The 27,370-nt window shown below is 38.9% G+C and overlaps 1 protein-coding gene across 1 annotated transcript; it reads right to left on the reverse strand.

The window, feature by feature from the left end:
- Positions 1-27,370, reverse strand: lgi2.S (leucine-rich repeat LGI family member 2 S homeolog). The gene is made up of 8 exons (XM_018243076.2): positions 27,192-27,370; positions 24,209-24,280; positions 14,985-15,056; positions 10,471-10,542; positions 10,267-10,338; positions 3,622-3,791; positions 3,181-3,345; positions 1-1,252 (listed from the first exon to the last, which is right to left on the reverse strand). The coding sequence occupies exons 1-8, from the start codon at positions 27,368-27,370 to the stop codon at positions 435-437; spliced, it is 1,620 nt and encodes a 539-aa protein (XP_018098565.1). The 3' UTR covers positions 1-434.

Raw genomic sequence — 27,370 nt, forward strand, 5'->3', positions numbered from 1 at the left:
TCTGCTAGAGCACCACTATTAACTGATGTTACATGTTTTTCCATGACAGTATCCCTTTAAACAATGAAAGCAAAATAGATGTGCAACAATAAAGTAACCATACTGTATATAAATGGCATAGGACAATATAACAATCCTCATTCATAAGTAAAACTTGTATGCTCTGTTCTTATAACTCGCACTGTTTGGTATTAGTTTTTTATGGTAAAAACATTCCAAAGCATCTACCTAATATTTAAAAAAAAACAAGTGAAGTCGTTAAAACATACATGGTCATGCAGTTAGCTATCATTTTGCAAGTACAAACTAAAATGTATTTTTCCCCCGAAGTTGAGTTGACCAGTAGATGTTCATTTGCCGTCTCTCTCTTGGCTTTATGGTGCTCAATGTATCTGGTTTACATGGCGGTAGATTTCTCACAAAGAGAAGAGTTCTCACAAACTCAAATCAACAATAATGTGTTCGAAAATCTGTGTGTTCCCCTTAAAACTTGAAGCAAATACAAAATCCCTGCGGTCAGGTGACACGGCCGTAAAGGAACGCGGTGCTTGAACAAAGATTTCTTTGAACTTTTCAAAAGTCTTCTTCTCTTTGTTCCACTGGTATATTTGTGAAAATGTATAATCACTTCCCAGTGCCAGATAGTGTCTGTCCTTGAATGTAAATGGCTGCAGGCTCATAGCACCTCGAGACGGCAGAGCCTGGACCTCAATAAACTGCTTGCTGTTCCATTTCATGACTTTGGAGTCCCCTATAAATCTGGTCAATGAAATGTAGAGTTCGTCTTTCATTTTGAAGCTTTTGACAGCTAAAACATCTTCCATGTTTGGTATGTCTCCATGAGGGACGAATTTCTTTGTGATCTTGTGCCACTGAAGGATTAAAGGAACTTGGGATCGACTGGATAACACAAGGTGAGCTTTTCCCTCAATTTCAATAAATTCAGCGTCGGTGTCTCTAAACCACTCGTGCAACGACTGGTACGAATAGAACCCTTTGCCGCTCCACTTATAGACGGTCGTGAGACCAGCTTTTGAGCTGTCGGCAATGACAAAAAAAGTTTCACTTTCAATCTGAAATAATTCAATGTCATTGGGTTTGGATATCTGCGAGACTTCGATGTCTTGGAATTTAGTGAATTTGGCCCAGCTTTCATCGTACTTGTAAATATGAGAGCCACCAAACAGCTGTGCCACCACCATGAACACTTGGTCATCTATGAGAATAGCCTTGCATCCAACAATTGATTGACCTGTCATAAACAGCATGCGATTACATGAGTATATCATACTTCTTACACATATTTCTCATACACCTCAGAACCATGCACAACTATGCATCAAAAGCCAAACACCAGCAATATGTAGTATCAGCTTTCCATAAATGATAACAAATTCCTGTATTACAGGTATGGGATCCCTTATTCGGAAACCTGTAATTCAAAAAGCTCAGAATATACGGGAAGGCCACCTCCCATACTGTCCATTTTAAACAAATGATTCCATATTGATGGCAAAACAATCCTATTGGTTAACCTAATTACTTTTAGCAGACTCAAGTGTGGTGATCCAAACTTCGGAAAGATTCCCTATCCTGAAAGGAGACATATAGGATAAATGAAAAAAACCTAATTTTGTAGGCAATTATAAGTGATATCTGGTGTTGCTTTTACATGGTGCTAAATATTAATGTTATCTTTAAAAATAGCCCCTTTATTGGTGCTCCCTATAGTTGTTCGCTGGTCCCTGTCCGTGTTTCAAATGAGGGGTGGGCGTGTCCTAACGGTCCATGCCAGAAGCACAGTAGGAGGGGGACAGCCAATCACAGCCCTGCAGTCACACAAGCACAGCCAGGCTTCAGTTCCCTATCAGGTCCTGCTAGCTGCTGATTGGTTCCTGTCCTACAGTGCAGTGAGCTGAGAGCCGCATGCTCCCATGCACAGCCTGGGAATTCAGGGAGCAAGAAGTGGAAGGGAGGGATTATTAGGGTTTTTGCAGGGGTATTCAATAAATCAGGCTGAAACACTACATTTTAAGCACAATTCTGCTACATCTAAATGAGTATAACACACTGGTACGTTCTTATTTTTTACACAAAATGTCTCCTTGAAAAACTCTGGTCCCAAGCATTCCGAATAATACATCCCATACCTGTACTTTGTTAAAATAGAAAATTGTATCAACTTAATTGCAAATCTATAATTAATTGCTTTTTAGCAGAACGGCTGAAAAACCTAAAACCAAACTAAGAGCATCCCTTTTTTACTTTTTCCTTCCTATATTTACTTATAACACACATCCACCATTATTCTGTAAAATACAGGTATGGGACCTGTTATCCAGAATGCTCGGGACCTGGGGGTTTCCGGATAACGGATCTTTCTGTAATTTGGGTCTTCATGCCTTAAGTCTACTAGAAATTCATTTAAACATTAAATAAACCTAATAGGCTGGTTTTGCTTCCAATAAGGATTAATATTTTAGTTGGGATCAAGTACAAGTTACTGTTTTATTATTACAGAGAAAAAGGAAATCATTTTAAAAAATGTGGATTATTTGGATAAAATGCAGTCTATGGGAGACAGCCATTCCGTAATTCAGATCTTTCTGCATATCGGGTTTCTGGATAAGGGATCCTATACCTGTATATCCTTCTAACTAGTGCTTAGTGATGTCATGCGTTAGTTATGTCATTTGTATTACACTACAATATACTTGTTTATTATAAAAAATAATGTACTTCAAAAAATATGAAGATATTAGAAGTCACATTGAAATCCGCGATAAGTAACATTTTTCACTTTTTCAATTTTTACTTTTGCAACTAAGAGGTGCTGCAGCAGTATTTTTTTTTTCCTGTATGTCTATGTAACCCCTGGCAAGGGTTTCCAGATTGTTTTGCACCCACTTCACAAGTTTATACCCTTGTATTTACTACTCAGATATGTAAAGTGGCCACCTTTTATACTCTTGCTGATCTGTCTACCTTCACCATTTATTGTAATTTAAAATGCAAATATCTGTGAAACCTTTTAAAAATAATAAAGAGGGGTTTTTATAACTTAACAGGAAATACATGGGTGTCTATTCTTTACCATAAGCTCCATGTTTCCTAAAATTGAGTACAAATATCCATTGAGTGGGAGATGTTTTTCTTGCCTGTATTCCTATTTGACTTCACCTGTGATATTGTCGTAACTTCTGAAGTTCATTTCAATGTGATCCCACTCTAAAATCATACAGTTCTCCATGCTGGGCTGAGCAATGGCCACAAAGACATCATTCTTGTATTGAAATGTATCCACGGAAACTGAATGATAGGGCAAAACTTGATGAACAGTAAAATCTGAAAAAAAGACAAAGCAGAAGCCAATAATAACTGTAAACTGAAGAATAATTTCCTTTCCAAATTTCTTCCTCAAAAAGAATGATTTTGTGTTAAAGAAAGTACTAAATACATTAATGCAATTCATGCTGAATTCTTGTTATTGACAAAGCAAATATCTGAACTCATAACAATTGTTTAGATTTTAAGATAAATCCATTTTCCATCTTTTATTTTTTTTATGAAATTAAAGTTTCATAAGGCAAGTATAGTTTTATAGTTTAGGGAAGAGACTACCTGTTGTTATGCAGTTGGAGTCAAAACTTGGCAGTTCATTTAGCTTTCTCCCTTTATATTCCGATGGGCCCACGCACAATACGTCAGATACAGTAGAATTGGTCATTTTCAACCAGGAAAACAACCACTTGGCTTTGCAGTCACATACATATTTATTGCCTCTCAAATCTCTAAAACGAAAGAAATATATTAGAATTTAAATACTTTAAATCACTGGGACTAGTTTACAAAAAAGAATGGAGGGAGGAAACACATAACAGCAATACATCTTGAGCACAAACACCATATCATCATTGAGGTCCAAGGTTCAATTCCAGCCAGGTCACCATCTGCAAGAACTTTACATGTTATACCCATATCTTTGAGGGTTTCTTCTAAATACTCTAGTTTCCCTCCCATACTCAAGACATACAGAAAGTTTACCTGTAGCCTGATGAAGGAAACCATAGGGTGGATGTGATTAGGACTTAAATTGTAAGCTTTAATGGGGCAGAAACTGAATCACGTACACACAAGTGCTGCGGTATATAGCGGCACTTGAACATCTTACAAAAAATTCTTAGCCCACTAAACAGAACAGCTATACGTCACCACCTCCTGGATGAATGTATTACTGCAGTCGATGTTGCTAGTGATGGGCGAATTTCTGCTGGCGAAAATAAGGTTTTGGTTTTTTTTCGATGCCGGCGACAATTCCTCCGCCAGCGACAATTAAACGCACGCCCATTGACTTTTATGAGTGTCAAATTGTCACCGGCATCGGAATAGTCGCCGTTTTGCAAATTTTGCAGGAAATTTGCGATTTTTCTGCGAAGAAACTAGATGTTCCCCCTTGATTCCAGACACTAGCAATCCATTTTTAAACTTGCCTATGTTCTTTTTGTTTTTAATTGGCATTTTGCCTAGTTCAGATTCCCTAGATTCTATTTGGATATTCTTGTTCCTCAGACCTGGGCACAGTGTTGGACTGGCCCACCGGGATACCAGGAAAACTCCCGGTGGGCCAAGGTGTCAGTGGGCCCTCATGCTGCTAATTTCATGACCATTCCCTATTATATGAGAACAAAGAGGCTAAATAGATGGAATAATAGATTATATATATTTATATGTATGTAAAGAAAACAAACTAGGAGAATAGAGGTTGATTGAGGAGATGAAGAATATTAGTGGGCCCCTGGTCTAAGGCTTTATGGTTTTAAGATTTGGCACATTCAGAAATATGGGAGAGTTCAGCTCCACTCAGGTAGCCCTGCATAAACAGCAGATTAAACTTCATTGTATAATAATAATGATGATGATGTAGATCTGAAAGGAGCAGACTGAGGCTATTGTAGAGTCTGAGGCTACTGTAGAAAGGGTACTGAGCTAGGGGAATAAGGATGAGGATAAGAATTTTTACTGCAAAAAATACAAATGACAAGTAAAATTGTACTTGCACCCACAGGATGTCATTGACAGGAATATTTTTTGCTGGTACAGAGATTTTATGTCCCACACATTAAAAAGAGCCAATGGTCTCATTAAGAAATCATAATCATTTTTGGAAAGGAAATGAAGTATTAAATGACTGATGGCAAATGAGTATTTGATGGGTGAAGAAAGGGAGATATCAATCAAGGTGCTAAAAAAATACAGTAATGCAAATAAAAAAGTCAGGAAGAAAAATGGAATGGGTTAAACAGTTGTTGGAATGGGTGGGTAAGTAGCAATGATTAGCTCAGTTGGGGTGGAAAACAGAGCATCTTTCCTAAGGTTTATGGGTTTGGGATCTCTTAAAATATTCAAAAGTATTCAGCCCAATAACTATAACTGACAAATAGAGGAGCCAATCTGGAGCCAAAGTGATCCTGGTGCATCTTGGACTCTCCTACCTCAGTTTCTTACCCTCTTCTTTTGTATCAGGTGGGGGACTATATTGTAGGACTATGAGTGACAATTCTATGATGTGCACCCTGCTCCACCCCACCAGGCATCCTCCAATCTCCTTCGGACACACAGGCCCGCAAACTTTGCAGTCATTCGTGATGAGATTCCAGTGTGGTGCCTGCGGCCCCCAAGGGGAAGTGACCCAGGTACAGTCACATCCCTGCACCCCTGGTAATTACTCCACTGGGTTTCAGTGCAAAATACTGAAATGGGGTGACAGACCTCTTAATGCAAGTGACTGGTGACTTAAATCAGGGTAACTCTGAACAAGAGAAGTGAAGTATGGAGAAGATGCAGAGGGGAAACAATGCTAAAACTGCAGACTGGAAAGACAAAGGGGCAGATTTACTTACATCCGAATTTTTATACATGCAACTATTTTGTCCAAATGCATTAAAGTGAATGGGCGTCCGAATAATTTTGAAGTGCGACAATTCTGACACGCAAACTTTTTTTTGTTTCGCCAGATTTTTTGCCAGCGAATTTTCACAAATTTATTTGCTGGCTGCAAAACGCGGACATTCACCACGTGCCTCGCAAATGAATTCGCCCATCACTAGCAAGGAAGATAAATTAAGTCAACAAAGTTCCTCTATTGCCCTATGCCATGAGCCCACCCTAAAACAAATGACGCATGAGCTTCAAATGTTAAAAAAAGAAAGTATTTAAGATATTTTTAACAATTACAACCTACAGCACCTCAAATATGAAAAAATAGTGAAATGTAATACTTGCCTTTTTGTAAACTGATGAAGTAGCTGTGAATTGTCATTTTGGGGAATTTTTGCCAAAAAAAACACAATTCGCTCTTTAGTAATTGCGCCCCAAAGAGTGAGAGAGAGAAGTACTTTGGTAATGAGACAAGGAGAAAAGAAGAAGAAATTTTGGTTCACAAATTTCTTCTTCTTCTTTCTCCCTGTCTCATTACCAAAGTACTTCTCTCTCACTCTATGGAGAGAGTTGTGTTCTTTTTACCAAAATTTTATTTTTTAGTAATATGGATATACTCAGTGATGTCGTTTTCAAACTTCATTGGATTTTAAGTCTGGGGTTTCATTTCCAGGATATTATTATTAACCAATACACTGTCAATAATTAACATACTATGAGTGAGTTTCAGTGTTGTGCTTCATTTCCGCTAAACAAGAATCATATAGCAGATACAAAAGTGCAATGCTCAGCTCCATTACCTGCTGATACTCAACTGACATGTCATATTGCCTGTAAGTACTTTATTTCTACCTCAACAGTAAATCAAAGGCACTTTAAAACTCATTAAGAAATTCACTGAATAGGATGTAATCATGTGCACTTTACAGAAAAAGAAAAGCTTTGGAGACTTGGAGACCCTTAGGGAAATATCCGTAGACATGCGCAGATTCTGAATTCATATTTTTTGTCTGTTTACACAAACGAGGAACCAGTTAATGAAGGTTTCCTTCTTAATAGTCCCAATTCTAGTAATACAACTAATGATGCATGGTTCACACATGAGGAAATTCAAAAGAGATTAGAACATGTTAAGATAAACAAAGGTCCGGGACCAGATGGTATTCATCCCAGGGTACTTAGCGAGTTTAGCTATGTGATTGCCAAACCTCTTTACTTAATTTTTCAGGATTAATTGAGATCTGGCATAGTGCCGAGAGACTGGCAAATTGCTAATGTGGTGCCTCTATTCAAAAAATTATCCCGTTCTCAGCCTCAAAATTATAGGCCAGTTAGTCTGACATCAGTGGTAGGAAAGCTTTTTGAAGGGTTGATAAGATGCTGGACTTCATAATGGAACAAATGATGTTCAGCTTGAATGCTGCTTTAAAAATCGAGTACACTCTCACCAATCAGCATTTGTTAGACATAGGGGCAAATTCACTAAGATTCATAGTTGCGCCAGGCGTAACTTCGCCGCACTTCGCCAGGCGTAGTTTCGCCATCGCTTTGCAAATTCACTAAAATCCGAAGTTGCACTCAGGGGTAGCGTAAGGTTGCGAAGTTGCGCTAGCGTTGATTCGCTAAGCGAAGCGAAGTTACGCTAGCGATGGTTAATTTGCATATGGCGCCAAATTCAAATTTCAATGGAGGAATACGTATCAGCACTACAAATGCCTTGGAAACCTTCAAAACATCAAATAAAATTTTTATTTTGCCCTACACATGTGCCCACTGTATAGTTAAGTTGCCATGAGTTAGGAAATGTAGGGGGGAAGGAGGGGAGCCCCAAAAAAATTCTCGATCTTTTTCAGCCTATCACCCATAATATAGAAAAAACGCCAGCGTTTTTTGGGACTTAGAAAAAATTTTAACTTTTTTTGAAGAAATCCCTATCTACTCTATTGCGCTTCGCCTGGTCTGAGGTTGGCGAAGGAAGTCTAGCGTAAAAGGTAGCGTTCAGAACAATGCGAGCGTTAGTGAATTTGCGTAGTTACGTCCGTTGCGCAAATTCGCCAGGAGTAAGGGTGCGAAGTTACGCTAGTGAAGTTACGCTAGCGTCCGCTAGTGAATTTGCGAAGTAACGAAAATGGCCAACGCTAGCGAATTGATGCTAGCGTTAGGCGCTTCGGGTCATAGTGAATTTGCCCAATAGACTGAGAAAAGTCAACCTCAACAAGTTGCCGAAATCTGGGTTTCTGAGAAAGACCAAGATTACGCGCATGGGCAGAATTCACTGCATTTCTACTGTAATCCTTCGAAGCTGCAAGAGGAGCCACTTACATTTCAATTTCTGCCTGCACAGGATAGGCATGCATGTGCAGAAATAACTTGACAACAAAGAAAACGACGTAGTCAAATCCAATATAGCGGGTGCAAGCTGGATAATTGTAAATGTATATCTAGTTTGGGTTAAAAAAATAGCAGGTCGCAAGGGAGTAGTTTTTCCAATGCGAAATGAGAATTGGGGGGCTTTCGCTGACCTATAAAAATATTCTAAATATCATAAAAGAAAATAATTAAATCAAGTTTAATTGTAATTTTTTTTCCTGCAACTATTTTGCAGAAACACTCTAACTGTGGAACTGACAAATACTCCTCAAAGAATACCAGATAATTAATAAACTAAGCATTGGGTAGAATAGTCTTAATCTATTATCATTTTTCATGTAGCCCCAACACATTTTATCTTGCTCCAGTGGAGCTTACAATCGCAGGCCCTAACTTATTCACACAACACACTAGCAATAATTGACCAAGCCAGTGTCTAATTAAAACCTTTATCAGTGATAACCTCTAATCACTATGCCATAATGCCAACAATTCCACCTGGTGTAACCATTTGTGTTCACAGCATGAGTGCATTAATTGCAGCAGGACTAAAAACATTAGGCTGAGAGCTCACTAATATGATATTAAATTTCTCAACATTTATGTGCAATTAATGAAAACTAGGCATTAAAAATATTTTGCAGCTCACTGCAGTTGGAAACACCATAGCAATTCATCTTTAAAACTAGAAAGTTATATCTTTACTGTTGCCAAAATGGAATTTTTCTTAATTTACTTATGTGTGTGGTTATGATCCAAGGGTGGTCTACCCAAATATTGGATTGCAATACAAAGCTAATATAAGGATTGCACACTCAGTCTATGTAAAAAGTAAAAAATGTATTATATCAAAAACTTACATATTAGTAATACAAAAAAAAGCCTGCCCTTTTTGTCCTTTTTTGTGTTTGATGTGTATTCTGCCCCTGATGAAAACCACCAATGTGGTTGAAACGCATAGGGCTGTTTACTTATATGTAAGTTTTTGATACAATACATTTTTGACTTTTTACATAGACTTATAAGGGGCCGATTCACTAACTGCGAGTGAAGGATTCAAAGTAAAAAAACTTCGAATTTCGAAGTGTTTTTTGGGCTACTTCGACCATCGAATGGGCTACTTCGACATTCGACTACGACTTCGAAACGAACAATTCGAACTAAAAATCGTTCGACTATTCGACCATTCGATAGTCGAAGTACTGTCTCTTTAAGAAAAAACTTCGACCCCCTAGTTCGCCATCTAAAAGCTACCGAAGTCAATGTTAGCCTATGGGGAAGGTCCCCATAGGCTTTCCTAAGTTTTTTTGGTCGAAGGATAATCCTTCGATCATTGGATAATCGTTCGATCGAAGGATTATTCCTTCGATCGTTCGATCAAACTATTTGCGCTAAAATCCTTCGACTTTGATATTCAAAGTCGAAGGATTTTAATTCCCAGTCGAATATCGAGGGTTAATTAACCCTCGATATTCGACCCTTGGTGAATCGGCCCCTAAGTGTGCAATCCTCATATTTGCTTTGTATTACATTTATTGGGAGGCTTTATTTGGGCAGTCTCCATAGGATTCGCACCTCAGCATTTATTCAATTGGGTGTACGCTTTCCAAATAATAGTCAAATGTTGGATTGCAACAGTGAGGCTTTGAACCCAAGAAAATCTTTAGTAGACAGAATCCAAGTTAAATGGGCAGTTCATTGTGACTCCTGTTTGTCAACTTGCAACCACAAAAGGCACTTTATTTGTTTGGCTTAAAGAAATAAATGCGACATGGGGGTTCCCTACTTGTGAATAAGCACGGAACATGGCATTTAGCAAATTAGGCTGACAAAGATTTCTAGCGTTGTTTTTAAAATGAATTCCAAAAACTCGCAATGCATAAGAAAGCCAGAAGTTCCCACATAAACAACACTGAGCCAAGATGAATGGAAAAACCTTGGAAGGTCTGCGGTACTTACAGTTCAATGAGGGAATCTAAATCAATAAAGATGTCTCTTGGCAAACTCTTAATGTGGTTATTGGCCAGGGAACTACAGTGGAAAGAGAATGAAAAGATATCACTATAAATATAAAATGCGGAGGAGAGTACATGAGAGAGGTTTCTCATTATCTGACCTGGATGTAAATGGAAGAAATGAGTTGTGTGAAATCATTTCACTTACAGATGGGTCAGGTCGCGCAGTCCTCTGAATGCATGTCGCCCAATGGTCTCGATTTTATTTCCTTCGATAAATCTTTAAAAAAAGTGACAATATTCATTTTTTCTTTATAATCTGTTCTGTTAGTTATACATTATAGCATTTTGTGATGTATGTACTGAATTATTCTTCAGATTACGATATACACTCTAAATTGGTTACTAACTGCTACTATTTAATGAGGCAGAATCCGGTCTTGTGCAGTATGAGAGGCAAGGGGTCTTTTATTAAGGTCACGTGTGTTTCTAACCACTTACCAGGGGCACAAATATAATGACGGTTTGCTCCTTTTTATTCTGCACTTTGTACCCTGCCCTGCACTTTGTAAATAACCACTACTATGTCTGCCATGTTTTATTGATAATTCAATATGCACATTGCAGTCAGTCATATTTCTGGCATGTCCTGGAAATGGTTAGTTTCACCTTCCAAAGTGATCAAAAAATTCAAGTTTTGTGTGTAGTGGAAGCAATATTGCCCTGAATGTGCACTATAAAAATATTTACTGCATACTGTATTTACTGCATATCTTTGTGCAGCTCGTGATCCGGACAGGGGGCGGGGCTATGACATCACTGGGACGGTTGAGTAAAGTTACGGACGGGCTGTGCTGCATCACATGGACGGGGCAATGACGTGGCATTCAGAAATTGGCTGATGGCCATGTTAATCAGGGGAGATCCTTTCTTTCTTGGAAAACCAGATAGACTGTCTTGACCTGGATATGATTGTACTGTTACTATTCTTATGCTCTAGAATATTGTATATATATATATATATATATATATATATATATATATATAGATATATATAGATATATATATATATATTTCTTTAAAAATTACAAAAGTCTTGGATTGATCATAGTAAATTACACTACAGGTTGTCTATGAAGAATAAAGGAATACAGTATATATGTGTATATACAGTATACATCACTCTCCCTGGAATGAGCACACACCACTAAAAAACAAGTGCCTGGGTACTGGTGAATAATCATTGCAGAAGAAAACAGAGAATATCACTCATCAAATCTTTTAAAAGTGAAAAAACTGTTTTATTCTAAGCACACCATTTCAGAGACTACCTGTGACTTTTTTCAAGGAAATACAAAATAAAAGGCCAGTGGCTTAACAATAATGCTTTTGGCCCCCCACCCCTGCAAAAAATCTTCGGAGGGGCCCAGCATGCAAAGAAACTCCCACCAAGCCCTCCCCCACCCACCTGCCCAATTACGTTGCCCTCACATTGGCATAGGTAAGAGCAGTAGGGGACAGAGGGGAATTCTAATAACTGTAGAAGAGGCAATTCTCTTATTGTTTTTTTATTTAAGCAATATTGCACTATTACTATTCTTATGTACAGGTATGGGACATATTATCCAGAATGCTCGGGACCTGGGGTTTTTCCGGATAACGGATCTTTCCATAATTTGGATCTTCACACCTTAAGTCAAGCAAACATTAAATAACCCCAACAGGTTGGATTTTCTAAGGATTAATTATATCTTAGTTTGGTTCAATTATAAGCTACTGTTTTATTATTAAAGGGAAATAATTATTACAAATTTGGATTATTTGGATAAAATGGAGTCGATGTTAGACAGCCATTCCGTAATTCGGATAAAGGGTTTTTACCCCCCCCCTGAACAATGTAGGTCTCTATAAAAAGATATTGCATAAAACAGCTCATGTGTAAAACCCTGCTTCATGTAAATAAACCATTTTCATAATAATATATTTTTTAGTAGGATGTGCCATTGGGTAATCATAAATAGAAAATTGCCATTTTTGAAACTAAGGGCCTCCCCCTGGGATCCTAGAATTCACGGTGCACAAAAACAAACCATACATGTTAGGTCACATGAGCCAATTAACAGACAGAGTTCTGTCTTCTGCTTCCACACTTCTTCCTGTTACAGTTAGAGCTGCAGTATTTCTGGTCAGGTGATCTCTGAGGCAGCACACAGACCATCACGAAATGGTGGTTCAAGGCAAGAGATGTAAAAGGGCAATATTTATATAAATATACATATACCAGTTTGGTAAGATTCTTTAATATGCCACTTAATTTGATATAAACTATCTGTTGCTTAAATGAACAGTAACCACAAAAAATTTAAGTGTTTTAAAGGAAAAACAATATAATGTAGTGTTGCCCTGCACTGGTAAAACTGATGTGTTTGCTTCAGAAACTATTCTATAGCTTTTTTAAATAAGCTGCTGTGTAGCCATAGGGACAGCCATTCAAGCACAGGATACACAGTAGATAACAGATAAGTTATTAAGAATCCCATTGTATACTACAGAGCTTATCTGTTATCTGCTATTTAACCTGTGCCTTTTCTTTTTTTCATCTTTAAATGGCTGCCCCCATGGCTACACAGCAGCTTGTTTATATAAACTACTGAAGAGTTTCTGAAGCAAACACACCAGCTTTAACAGTGCAGGGCAACAGTACATTATATTTAGGAATGCACCAAAATCGAGATACGGCCAGGATTCGGCTGAATCCTTCTGCCTGGCCGAACCAAATCCAAATCCTAATTTGCATATGCAAATTAGGGGTGGGGAGGGAAATCACATGACTTTTTGAAAATAAAAAATGTTTTCCCCTTCCCACCCCTAATTTGCATATGCTTAGGGGGTTCGGCAGAATCCAAAATAGTGGATTCGGTGCATCCCTAATTATATTGCCATTACTTTTCATGAATAAAAAAAAAACTTAAAGGGGTACTATGAAAATACCATGAAAATTAATATTTGTTTTGACTAACAATAATGTACATGATTTGGTAAATAAGAATCATATCGGAAAAAATCTAATTTTCTTTCATTTTGAAGTTAGAATATGATCATCTACATAACAGATTGCAGTGTGAAACACAAGCCTAAGAGACTTGAGGCTAGTCCCTTGAATAGAGCGCTGCCTGATGGGGTATAGGCAAGGTCGTATTATATATAGGCACCCGATGGCCTGTCACTGGGGCAGTGCCTATATAACAAATTACATTTTGGCATCTAGAAATTTACTAAAAGTATGGGTCAGCTGAATATTAAAATGATTCTTGCTGAACTTGCTGAGGTTCTTGCTGAACTTATCAATTAATCCTAACAATTTCTCAGAGCAAGTACATAAAAAGAAAAGCTCATCAATGTGGCAAATCCTAAAGAACAAAATACTGCATTGGGTCATGGCATCCGAAAAGACAGTATTCTCCTTCCAACAGCCAATAAACCATTTATCCTTACACATCAAAATATCTATTTAAAAGAAGATCAAATATAAAAAAAGCATGGCAAACGCAAATATAAAGAAAACACAGCCTAAAACAGTTCCAAATTGCAGAGGAAAAACTCACTGCTGCAAGTCCATGGCTAAAAGAAAAGTACAAGGGAACAGACAATAAGGGGCAAATTCACTAAAGGGCAAATTTTCATCTGGAAAGGCTTCGCAACACTTTGTCAGAAATTAATTCACAGCACATACACTAATTAATCATAATGCAAAGTTCCGTCTCGGCAGCCAAACACTGGCGAAGTTTCGCTAGTGTAAATTCATCAGGGTGAGCATTTCATAGCGAACTGTCGCTTAAGTTAATTTCTGCCTGGCGAAAGTTACGCTTAGGTCAATTTGAATAGGGAGGGTACCTATAGGTCATATATATGTCTTTATTAGAGTTGTTGGTGCAAATGCTTGAAGTGGCCACTTATTATTATTACAAATGTCCAAGGAAGCAAAATAAAGACTAAAGAGATCCTCTATTGTCCTAGACATTAGCCCACCCTAAAACAAATGTGGCATGCCCCTAAAAATGGTTAAAAAAATACTAAAACAAAAATATTTAACAATTACAACTTTTAAGCACAAACCCACTTTAAAATATGGAAAAACTCCAGCGTTTTTTTTTCCGTTTTTATAACTTTTCAGGATACAGGATATGATGTCACTGACATAAGATTGAGGCGGATGTAGCATCATCTTATCAGGTATAACCTGGTGAAGGAATCTCTGGCGAAAGAGGTCATGTAATGGAATAACAATACTTTACTTGAGTGAAAAGGAGCGAAACTTCATTAGTGATGTAAATTGGCGATGTCTCTGTGGCCACTTCGCCCTTTAATGAATTTGCCCATAAGAGAATCCCTATTGGTTAAGGATTTTACTGTAGATACAATAGAGATGCTAGCTTTTTTAAATGGAAATTAACTCCCTGCTCTGAAAACCCTAGGTAAAGGAAACCGGGCTGCTTTTCACGACTATAGAGAAAAACAGGTAACTGGGTAACTTGGGCTTTGACGTTTTGGTATCTTGTCTTTTTTTGTATTGCCCTCACCTACCAGTAATTATCTGGCCAAAATGTCTAGGGAGAGCTATTCATAACAGGTATAGGGTTCCAGGTTTTGTGATAATGTAAATCGAAATGGAAACAATGCATTCCCACCGGAAGCAAGAGAACATTTGAATGGAGAACTTACAAGTACTCGAGGTGAAATAGTCCGGAAAAGGCATCGTCTCGAATGACAGTAAATGAGTTAGAATTCAGCAAGCTGAAAAGGAAAAGAGAAGGTTAGAAGGAGACAAGACATTGGGATACTCACCATTAGTCACTTATTGACAGCTGTGATACTGACAGGGGCAATATTTTCCTGAGTGCTGGGTTACGAGCCAGATGTTTATAGCTGATAATTTTATGATCATACATTTCTAAACCTTTAATTCCTACCTAAAAATCCGTCTGCAAACCCATGAATGCCCTTACAGAAAAATAATTACTAATTAAACACGTAACCAGGGCACTGTTCACTCTTTGTGTGTGTTTTTATGCATAAAGTACACCTAACTCAGAAGCACTATCCACTACACTTGGTATATAGAATGTTCCCACAGCCCCATTGTAGTTTAAGGTTGATGAATAATAATACATTTTATTATAGGCTTTAAAGGGGACCTGTCGCCCCAAAAAAATATTCAAAATCCTATTTTATCACATTAGTCAAGCAAAATGAACTTTAATTAGACAATATAAATTATTTGAATCATGTTTCCTTCAGTCTAGGAATTCATAATTATAGCAGGCAGGAGGGAGCCATTTTGTGGACACTGTTATTAAGACAAGCCTTGTATCATCTCAGAATCTTGTTTGTGCACCAGAATGGGGGACCCGATGTCCATCCCCATGTACTGGCTACACAATAAAATGGTTAAGAGGACGGGGGAATATGGGAAGAGCAGTGACATGTAGGAAGTGCTGAATGGAAAGTGAAAGTAATTGCCTAAGGCATAGAGGAGGGACAGACAATATTTGATTGACAGCTGAGATTTTTAAACGAGTTTACAACAGCTATGAATGTTTTAATAAAATATAGAAATTGGATTTCATGTTTAATTTGAAAAGGACTTTTATTATTCAGATTTTTTGTCTGGGTGACAGGTCCACTTTGATATTCAGACAAAGTGTTTTTATATATCCCCCACCCAAATGCCTCTACAAGGGTAAGTTCTAATTTCATAATGTCCTTTTTATGATTTGAAAACACACTTTCTCTCTCCACCATGACACTAAACCACTTATCACAAAGGTTAACAATAGTTTGTTGGCTCCACTGCTTTATACTATCACTGTTCTCTACAGTAAAGCCTGTTATTCTCTACTCCCAGGTACTTCCTCATTAAGGATTCACTTAACCGTCCCATTAAGGTTATACAGTAAGTAGTAGGCTTGTTTACAGCCCAAATGCAGTTGCATTAACCGGTATCTCATTTGTCATCATCAAACAGAGTCATTATGGAAGCCTCTAGTATATACTCATTGTTGTAACATAAATCAAATAAGACTATATTAGTGCAGGTATAGGATCCCTTATCCGGAAACCCGATATCCAGAAAACTTCGAAATAAGGAATGGCTGTCTCCCATAGACTCCATTTTATCCAAATAATCCGAATTTTTAAACATGATTTCCTTTTTCTCTGTAATAATAAAACAGTAGCTTGGACTAGGTCCCAACTAAGACATAATTAATCCTCATTGGAAGCAAAACCAGCCTATTGGTTTTATTTAATGTTTATATGAATTTCTAGTAGACTTAAGGCATGAAGACCCAAATTACGGAAAGATCCATTATCCGGAAAACCCCAGGTCCCGAGCATTCTGGATAACAGGTCCCATATATGTATAACCAAATCTTAAATATAGAGCATTTTTCTGTTTGCTGCCTCTTCTAACATGAAATGCTTATACAGCAAATTTAAATATGTACTTTTTGCTGTGCTTGCAGGTAGGGGTGCACCGAATCCAGGATTCGCTTCAGGATTCGGCCAGGATTTGGCCTTTTTCAGCAGGATTTAACTGAATCCTTCTGCCTGGCTGAACTGAATCTGAATCATAATTTGCATATGCAAATTAGGGGCAGGGAGGGAAATCGATTGACTTTTTGTCACAAAACAAAAGTAAAAAATGTTTTCACCTTCCCACCCCTGATTTGCATATGCAAATTAGGATTCAGTTCAGTATTCGGCCGAATCTTTCATGAAGAATTTGTGGATTCGGCCGAATTCAAAATAGTGGATTCAGTACATCCCTACTTGCAGGTCGACTGCACCAGTCAGTTCCATGGTAATAATAGGTTAACTATGTAAGCTAACATACTGTTAGAGGTTATGCATAGTAAGGTTAATATTCTAGACAAATATATATGTGGAAATGAATACTAGTAAATAGTAATAATATATAGTAGTATAAAAACTGAAGTTAGAAGGAGTGGGGCCACCGTTACTATCAGCGGAAAGTCAGTTGGTTGATGATAGTAAGTAAAATGCAGAAACTCTGATTTGTTATTTTTCATCTGTCTACACAACGGAAACACCAGCTGATGAATGTTTCCGTTTTAATAGATCCAATTCCAGCAGTATAACTATTGTTGGATGGGTGACTCAAAAGAGGGACCATATTCATCCCAGGGTACTAAACAAGCTTAGCTCTGTGATTGCAAATCCTCTTTACTTGATTTTTAAGTATTCAAAAAGGTCTTGTGGAGTTTTGTAAAGAGATTAGTGAATTGTTAATATGGTGCCAATATTCTAAAAGGATCCTGTTCTCAGCCTGAAAACTATAGGCCTGTTTGTCTGACATCAGTGAACACTTTTGGAAGGGCTAATAAGGGATAAGATACTTGAATACATTGCAAATCGCAAAACTATGTGTTTGTGCCAGCATGTGTAATAGATATTGCCAGAATAATTTAATTGCCTTCTATGAGGAGATGAGGAAAAACATAGACTCTGAGGTGGCAGTGGATGTGATCTTTCTAAAGCATTTAATAAAGTCCCACACAAAAGGTTTTTGGTTGTTGGCCTGGAACATAGTATTTATACTTGAAAACTAGAAAACTGTCTGAAGGATAGATTGCAAAGAGTGGTGGTAAGTAGCTGTTAGTGGAGCACTGTTCTTGACCTTCTTAATTGAAAATGATACAGGGGATTTTTGTGGATATCAAGGATGGTCCTTGAGATGTTTCACCACATGTGGTCATACTGTGTGCAACCACCAAAAGATTTACATTAAAAAAACATTTATATTAAAAAAAATAAACTATTTGTGGAACAGATTAACATTCCCCGTTGTTTAGTGAATAAGAGTGATGGTGCCCCTTTAACTTATTGGCCAAGTCTTACAAATGGTTCCCCAGAAGGAAATTTAGCACAGTATTTATAGTATGATCAATATCATTTATTCGCAATCATTTATCCAGAACCAATTCTTAGATTACAAAGTTGACTCCCGGATCACATCTGGGTCCCCTGAGAGTGAGAATCAGTGCTGTACAGGCTTCTTTTGTAAGCGGATAAATGTTCTGTGTTGGTTCTGCAGTCCCAGCACAAAGCAGTCCAAAGCAATAAGTATCTGTCACTAAATGAAGTGCTAGACAACTGCAATGTCGGCATTATCCTAATGGCAGTTCTATTTTCGGTGCAAGGCTTACTGTATTAACTACAACGTACACTGCAGAAATTGGTCTTTTTTTTCCAACAAGGAATCTGGGAAGAAAAGAAACTTGGTACCAGGCAGCTCAGTAGTCTCTGAGAAGGCCCAGACTGGCAATCTGTGGATTCTGGCAAATGCCAGAGGGGCTGCTGTAAAATGCCATAGACAATCACTATTTAGCTGTTTGGGCCTCTGTTTACTTGGAATTCCAGGGCCTATTTTGAATCCCAGTCGAGGCCTGATCAACCCCAGTCCCCCCTACAATGCACAATCACCCCCAGTCCCCCCCCTACAATCAGGTACGGATTTACATAGCAGGCCCCATAGGCCCACTGCCGTTCGTTGTCCCTGTCCCCTCCTCTTTATTCGTGCAAATTTTTATCATCGGGACCAGAGCAATGTGGATTGGTGCATGGGAAATTTAAAAAATAATTGTATCTCCAGATAATCCCCATTGTTTTTTAACCAATGTGGGTGTGGTTGGGCAGTATGCCACCCCCTAAAATCTTGCCGCCCTAGGCCTGGGCCTTGGTGGCCTTTCGCCTGCCTACAATGCAATCCACAATCACCCTCAGATCCCTCCTACAATGTCCAATCCATCCTGATTCCCTTCTGCAATGCACAATCACCCCCAGTTCACCCCTACAATGCACAATTCCCCCCAGTTCACCCCTACAATGCAAAATCACCCTAAGTTCCCTCCTACAATGCCCAATCACCCCCGATTCCCTTCTGCAATGCACAGTCACCCCCAGTTCCTTCCTACAATGTCCAATCACCAATCACCCCCAGTTCTGTCCTACAATGCCCAATCACCCCCAGTTCCCTCCTACAATGCCCAATCACCCCTGATTCCCTTCTGCAATTCACAGTCACCCCCAGTTCCCTTCTACAATGCACAATCACCCCCAGTTCCCTCTTACAATGCCCAATCGCCCCAAAGTTCCCTTCTGGTGGGAATATCACTGATCTAGCATATTAGCGAAGGATCATAATGAATTGGCTTGTGCCCCAGTTCACCCATAAAATGCACAATTCCCCCCCAGTTGAACAATCACTCCCAGTTGCACAATCACCCCCAGTCACCCCTACAATGCAAAATCACCCTCAGTTCCCTCCTACAATGCCCAATCACCCCCGATTCCCTTCTGCAATGCACAATCACCCTCAGTTCACCCCTAAAATGCACAATTCCCCCCAGTTCTGTCCTACAATGCCCAATCACCCCCAGTTCCCTCCTACAATGCCCAATCACCCCTTATTCCCTTCTGCAATTAACAGTCACCCCCAGTTCCCTTCTACAATGCACAATCATCCCCAGTTCCCTCTTACAATGCCCAATCGCCCCCAAGTTCCCTTCTGGTGGGAATATCACTGATCTAGCATATTAGCGAAGGGTCATAATGAATTGGCTTGTGCCAGAGTTTGTACTGGTACAATAAATAACTTGGTTCACTGCTTAAATGCCAAAATAACGAGAGATAAACACAAGACAAAACGTCATTTTTGTTATTTAGCAGGAATATGTCACACAGGTACCGCAAAAACATTATTTACATCTATATTTCAAATTTATTTTTCCTTGGATCAAAACGGTTTGAATTTGGTATTCAGCTAAGATGAAAACATATGGAACTGTAAATCATTTTAGGGACTTTGGGATTTTGTTTTATTTCTTTATGCAATTTCTTTAATACTGCTCATCATTCATTCTAATGGAGCAGGTGGTCTTTACAATCTGTTGCTTTAAGCGGCCCCCAGCACAGCCAGACAGCCCACCTGTAGGTGTCCAGGGTTCTCACACACCTCTGAATAGTTTGGCACAACATTTTATAACGATACAGTTTTATTAAGTCTACATTATTCACTTATCAACTGGATCCGTATAATCTGACAATTGCCAAATGACTTTGTATCTAACCAGCTGATACACATATTAGTTGGTGAGCTCATGAATATTGGCTTACATTTCATCAGTCATTGCAAAAGGGCTCTATTTGGCTCCTTGCAATTTAGGTTGGATGTAGCCAATTACGCAAAGTTTTAATTTAGATTGCAAACAGCCAATCACTCTGTTGCTACATAAGCAGTGACATCCATGAGGCTTGTCTGATCGCCTTTTACCTACACCTAAACACATGCAGACCAGCAGTTCTAGTGAATGTGATATTATATAGGTCAGACACTGCCATAGTAAAATGTCACCTCTTACAGCCTCACAGGTTAAAGAATTATATATATATATATATATATATATATATATATATATATATACAGAATAGTTATATAGAATATAATAGTTTTTGAATTTAGTTTTTTTCTTCTGACTCTTTCCAGCTTTCAAATGGCCATCACTGACCCAATCTAAAAATCGAATGCTCTGTAGGCTACAAATGTATTGTAACTGCTACTTTTTATAACTCATCGTTCTATTCCGGGCCACTCGGCTAATGAGGCGGGCTGACGCACTCGCCTCAGGCAGCAACGCCAGATTCATTTCCAGGGGCGGCAAAAAGCCGCTCCTGTACTTTTAAGAGCCTAATTTCCGGTTTTGAAAATCCGAAATTCAGTTTTACTAGTGCGAGAGAGCGAAGTTGTGCTCTCCGCACTAGTGTTCCTGCCTTGGATGCCTCTCCACCCGATGGGTAAGCCGGCGAGGGGGGGGCGGCATTTTGAGGAGCCGCTGGTTCTATTCAAGCCCTTTCCTATTCATATTCCAGCCTTTTATCCAAATCATTGAATGGTTGCTAGGGTCATTTGGACCCTAGCTACCAGACTGTTAAAAATGCAAATTGAAGAGCAGCTAAATAACTCAAAAACCACAAATAACAAAAAATGAAAACCAATTGCAATTTTTCAAAGTATATCACTCTCTACATCAGTGATCCCCAACCAGTAGCTCGCGAGCAACATGTTGCTCTCCAACCTCTTGGATGTTGCTCCCAGTGGCCTCAAAGCAGGTGCTTATTTTTGAATTCCTGGCTTGGAGGCAAGTTTTATTGCATTAAAACCAGGTGTACTGCCAAACAGAGCCTCAATGTAGGTTGACAATCCACATAAGGGCTGCTAAATGACCAATCACAGCCCTTATTTGGAACTCCGGGAACATTTTTCATGCTAGTGTTGCTCCCCTACTCCTTTTACTTAAGAATGTTGCTCACGGGTTGTAAAGGTTGGGGATCCCTGCTCTACAGCATACTATAAGTTAATTTAAAGGTGAACAACCCTTTAAGTTATTTTATTAAAATAAGCTTTTTATTATCAAATTCATTAGGACAAATTCTCACCTACAAGTGTTCCACTATCAACTCAGTACCAGCCTACCAGAAATTAATTATTGTTTAGCCAACAAATGAGCACTTGCATGTGACCTGCAAACTCAATCCCCCTCCTCTTACCATGCCACATCAGCAGGTAGCAGCTACTTAATGGGATACTGTCATGGAAAAACATGTTTTTTTCAAAATGAATCAGTTAATAGTGCTGCTCCAGCAGAATTCTGCACTGAAATCCATTTCTCAAAAGAGCAAACCGATTTTTTTATATTCAATTTTGAAATCTGACATTGGGCTAGACATATTGTCAGTTTCCCAGCTGTCTCAGTGGGACTTGGCTTTTACTATAAAGTGCTGTTCTTCTACTATAAACTGCAGATCTTCCAGGGAGCTGTTATCTTGTGTTAGAGAGCTGTTATCTGGTTACCTTCCCATTGTTCTTTTGTTTGGCTGCTGGGGGGGGGGGGGAAGGGAGGGGGTGATATCACTCCAACTTGCAGTAAAGAGTGACTGAAGTTTATCAGAGCACAAGTCACATGACTGGGGGCAGCTGGAAAATGGACAATATGTCTAGCCCCATGTCAGATTTCAAAACTGAATATAACAAAATCTGTTTGCTCTTTTGAAAAATGGATTTCAGTGCAGAATTCTGCTGGAGCAGCACTATTAACTGATGCATTTGGAAAAAATCATGTTTTCCCATGACAGTATCCCTTTCATTTCACCTGATAAAAATCAAATTTTTTATTCTGTGACATATTCCTGCTAACTGTTAAAAGTGTCTTTATCCCATTCCCTTATTCCATTAAAGTATGTGCTCCCAGAAATACATTGCTACTCCCCAAAACCTGCAGATGTACTGAAAGCAATTCATTGGAAATCTACCCAAAATGCAAAACTCGTTTGTCTTGTTTCCAGAAAGTGTTCTAGTAATTCTCCAAACATCTACAAAAATTGCAAGACTCTACGTTTTCAATGTGTTTAGGGGGTTCAGTCAAATATTTTTCCTGCTGATCTCATGAGCTGAGAACTGCATTTGGGTTTGGGTGAAGCATGAGGACTGCAGCCAGTGGGTCTGCACTCCCCAGTTTAAGGAGAAGAGATGTAAAAAAAAGTCAGAAGTGAAAAGAAGTAATAAAAAGAAAAGGTGAGCAATGGATACAACCCAGCCCAATCTTAAAGAGGCTGTTCACCTATAAAATAACTTTTAGCATGATTTAGAGAGTGAAATTCTGAGACAATCTGCAATTAATTTTTATTATTTGTGTTTTTTGAGTCATTTAGCTTTTTATTCAACAGCTCTCCAGTTTGCAGTTTCAGCAACATGGTTTCCTATTTCCCTAGCAACTATACACTGATTGGAATATGAATAGGAGAGGCCTGATTAGAAAGATGAGTAAATAATAAAATTAATAAAAAGTAGCAATAACAAAAAATTTGTCTTATGGAGCATTTGTTTTAAAAGGAGGGGTCAGTGACTCCCATTTGAAAGCTATCAAGAGACAGAAGAAGAAGGCAAATAATTCAAAAACATGAAGGCCAATTGAAAATCTGAATAGAATTATACATTTTAAAAATACTAAGGGGGTTATTTACTAAACTCGGAATGCAAAAATCACAAAAAACTATTTTTATAAAATCAGACTTTTAAAAAATCACTAATTTTTTGGAATTTATTAAACACCGAGGATGGAAAAGTCAGAATCAGAAAATCCGGCATCTCCAACCTGTCGAGGTTGCGTATAAGTCAATTGGAGAAGTCCCAATGATTTTTTGATGTGCGCTGGTTTTCGCGCAATACCCCGAAAAAATCGGATGAAAAATTCTAAAAAACCATGAAAATCTAATTTTTTCCCGCAAAGCAAATTTTCTGGAAAATGTAATAATAAATAAGTGTAATTGAGATAAATTCGGACTTTGATAAATAACCCCCTAAAAGTCAGCAAGTGAACAACCACTTTAACACCAACTCTATTGTAAACCATGACCATATATATATATATATATATATATATATATATATATATATATATATATATATATATATATATATATATATATATATATATATACAGTATATAAATGGGAAGTGAAATAAGAACACATCTACATTCGGACCACAAAAAACACATTTCATCAATTACTATTTATTAATGCAAATTCTTTAACAATTGACTGAAGTGATTCAAAATGTTCAACCCCAAACTCATCAAACATCATCTTGTAAAAACAGGATTTTTTCTGAAAATAGTTGAAACAGAATAAAAAAAAAGTGACCAAAAATAGCAATTTTAAAAAAAATAAATGCGCAAAGCAAGTGATCAGTTGGAAGGAAAGTTAGCAGAGCAGCAAATGTGTTTTCCTCTAACTAGGAGCGATGTGTCTGGAATAACAATGATGGCCGTCCCTGAGACACAGACGGAGCTTGTTCTTATACTCACAGCAGCTGCAGGGTGGGCAGATGGGAAAATGTCCTCTCCTTGATTTCAGAAAATGTCCCATTGACCAGGCTCCTGCAGACACACACACAGAGAAGACACATAGTCACATGGTTCATTTGGGTTGAAAGAAGAAAGAGCTGCCCATCAAGTTCAACCCTTCCATGAACCCCACAGCATCACTGATGGGCACTACAGATCTAGACTAATACATGAACAATTGCATTGCATCCCCCCCATGTGTTCTGGCCACATAGGAGGTGCATATACTGGCCATGGAATATCTCCTGAGCTATGGGTCACTTTCAGGCAGTTTTACATCCAGCAGACCTCAAGAGGTCACATCATAAACTTTGGAAGTTGGGTAGACTGGGCTATATAAAAGTATGGGTGCTCTGTAGTCCTTTTATGATAGGGTACATCTGTGGGCAATGTGGGAGAAGAATAATACAGAACACTGTACAATTTATGCAGCTGAAAGACTGATCCAGGCAACAGGAACCTTACTTTTAGGCCTGCTCATCTATTGACCAGAGGCTTCATACGGTCCTTAGTTAGTGAGATAATGATAATAACAGGCATCCTATAAATTCACATGGATCTCAGGGGAAGCAAAATGCCAGGCAAGGGAAACATCACCTAGTTACATAGACTAGAGTCCTGTGCGGAAACAATTTCTAAGACCCGGACCGGACCCAAACCTGCAACGCGCAGCCCGCGACCCGAACTGCAACCCGAACCACAACCCGCATATTTACCCTCCGACTGTTATGTTTTGGGTAGCTGAGGATGAGTAGAGTATAACAGTGCTTTATTAGCAGAGTCAGACAGCCATTACACAACAGGAAGCTCTGCCACTGCTGATTCAATTTGGCTAGCAACTGTAATAGCCTTTGCAAGGGTTAAATCCTGCTCTAGGAGCAGTCTCTCTCTAATGCGAAGTGAGTTTGTTTTTTCCACTATTTGGTCTCTTAGCATTTCATCTGTTAGATTCCCAAACTCACAGGTAACAACCAGCTCTCTCAAAGCTGCTACAAATTGTTCTGTGGATTTGCCATTACGTTGTCCACGTTGGCGGAATTTATATCTTTCAGCAACTACATTTACTCTTGGCACAAAAAAAGTTCTTTATAGCAGTTTCATAAGTCTCATCAGGTAATGGTAATGTATAGAATATACGCTGTCCCTCTGCTCCCAGGCAGTGAATAAGTAAAGCACGCTTTCTAGCAGCAGAAATCTCCCCTTGGTCAGCAGCAATAATGTAATTTTCAAACATACAGATCCAAGCAGTAAAAGGTATGGTAGGCTCACCAGGGTTTGGAAGAAAAGATGCAGGCTGCTGCAGAGGTAGAAGAACCACCTTGTAGCCATTTGTTATGTATTGGGTAGGCGAGGATGAGTAGAGTATAACAGTGCTTTATTAGCAGATTCATGCAGCCATTACACAACAGGAAGCAACTCTTACTTTCACTTTTAAGCAGTCGAGACAGTAATGTGTATTCACAGTATAACTATTGTGTACAGTGACATCTACAGGCCATTTGTATAAACACCACACTGACCACCATCACCATCAACAGGAAGTGATGGTGCTGCAAACTGGAAGTGACGTTGCAGAACCGCGACCCGCAGACCCACATCTATACCCATCTATACCCGTACCTGAAAATCCGCCCCTCTTTCTGCAGAGTGCAATTTGCATTTAGCTTTGCTGTTAGTGCCACAACCAGAGCCATAACAGTGTGGGCTACTCATTAAGGTGCAACAGGCAAAACAACTCTGAAAGTAGCATAACTTGCACCTTTAGCAGTACAGTGGCCTCAGCCAGCAACTTGTAGCAAGTATGGAGCAGTTTGTATTGATGCAAGTAGTTTTATGAATAGGATTAGGATGGACCCACTTTTTTTAGCTTTGCACTGGACTTTGGGGACGCAAATGAGCCCTTGCAGGCCATCCAGTCAGAGACTGTCCATTTGGGGTTTATCTGCCCCAATCTGCACCCCATAACAATTTGAATGTCAGGGTTTGCTGGGAGTTGTGGTCCAACAGCAACACAAAAGCTATAGATTACTGTACATGTTTCTAACAACCCAGATGTAGATTAGGCCTTTCCAACCCTTGAATCCCTTGAAATACAACTTAAGGTTACCCCAGAGGCCACAATTTGGCATCAATGATATAAAGCAGTTTAAAGGGGTAGTTCACCTTTCAGTTAATAGAATGGCTAATTCTAAGCAACTTTTCAATTGGCCTTCATTTTTTCTTTATTTTTTATAGTTTTGAATTATTCTTCTCTTTCAAATGTGAGTCACTGACCCCATCTAAAAAAACAAATGCTCTGTAAGGCTACACATTTATTGTTATTTGCTACTTTTAAATACTCATCTTTCAATTTAGGCCTCTCTCTCCTATTCCTTTTCCAGTCTCTTATTCAAATCAGTGCATGTTTGCTAGGGTAAATAGGACCCTAGCAACAAGATGGCTGACACTGCAAACTGGGGAGCTGCTGAACAAAAAACGAAATAACTAAAAAATTAAAACCAAACGCAAATTGTCTCAGAATATCACTCTCTACATCATACTGGAAGTTAATTTTAAGGTGAACAACCCCATTAATGTCACCTTGTCACATGGCCACCTAGCAGTGTTGCATCTGCTACTTCTGTTGCCCAGGCCCCTCACCTCTAATCCCAGCTCCCCAAAAGACATGCAAACTCACTGTCTAAGATGCCATTTGTTTCAAGTGCAGTTCCATTTCCCTACCTAATTGCTTTAGGAAGCAGGGAAGCAGTGTTCCCATAGTGTTTATTACAATACAATTTGCCTGGCTTCCTTACAGTGATGCTGCTATTTAATGCATGCACTTGCTCCTTGTATCCATGAAGTCTATCCCTGCAACCGCTCCAGCCTGGCAACAGGACCCCATGAGTAGCTGCAGCCAGCCCCCATCCCACACACAAGTTTCTGCAGCTGACGTCTCACTTACAAGGAGCTGATGTCGCCGGGAATGGCCTTGGGCACCCAGGGAGCGCCGACACAGATGACGGATTCCTTGGTGCATCTGCATGTGTTGGGGCATCTCACCAGTTTCTTGGGCTGCACGGTGCAAAGTGTCCCTCCGAGCACCAGCACAAACAAAAGGGCTGCCTCCTTGCTGAGCTCCAT

The sequence above is a fragment of the Xenopus laevis genome, chromosome 1S, assembly GCF_017654675.1.
Source record: "Xenopus laevis strain J_2021 chromosome 1S, Xenopus_laevis_v10.1, whole genome shotgun sequence".
Classification (NCBI taxonomy): Eukaryota; Metazoa; Chordata; class Amphibia; order Anura; family Pipidae; genus Xenopus; species Xenopus laevis.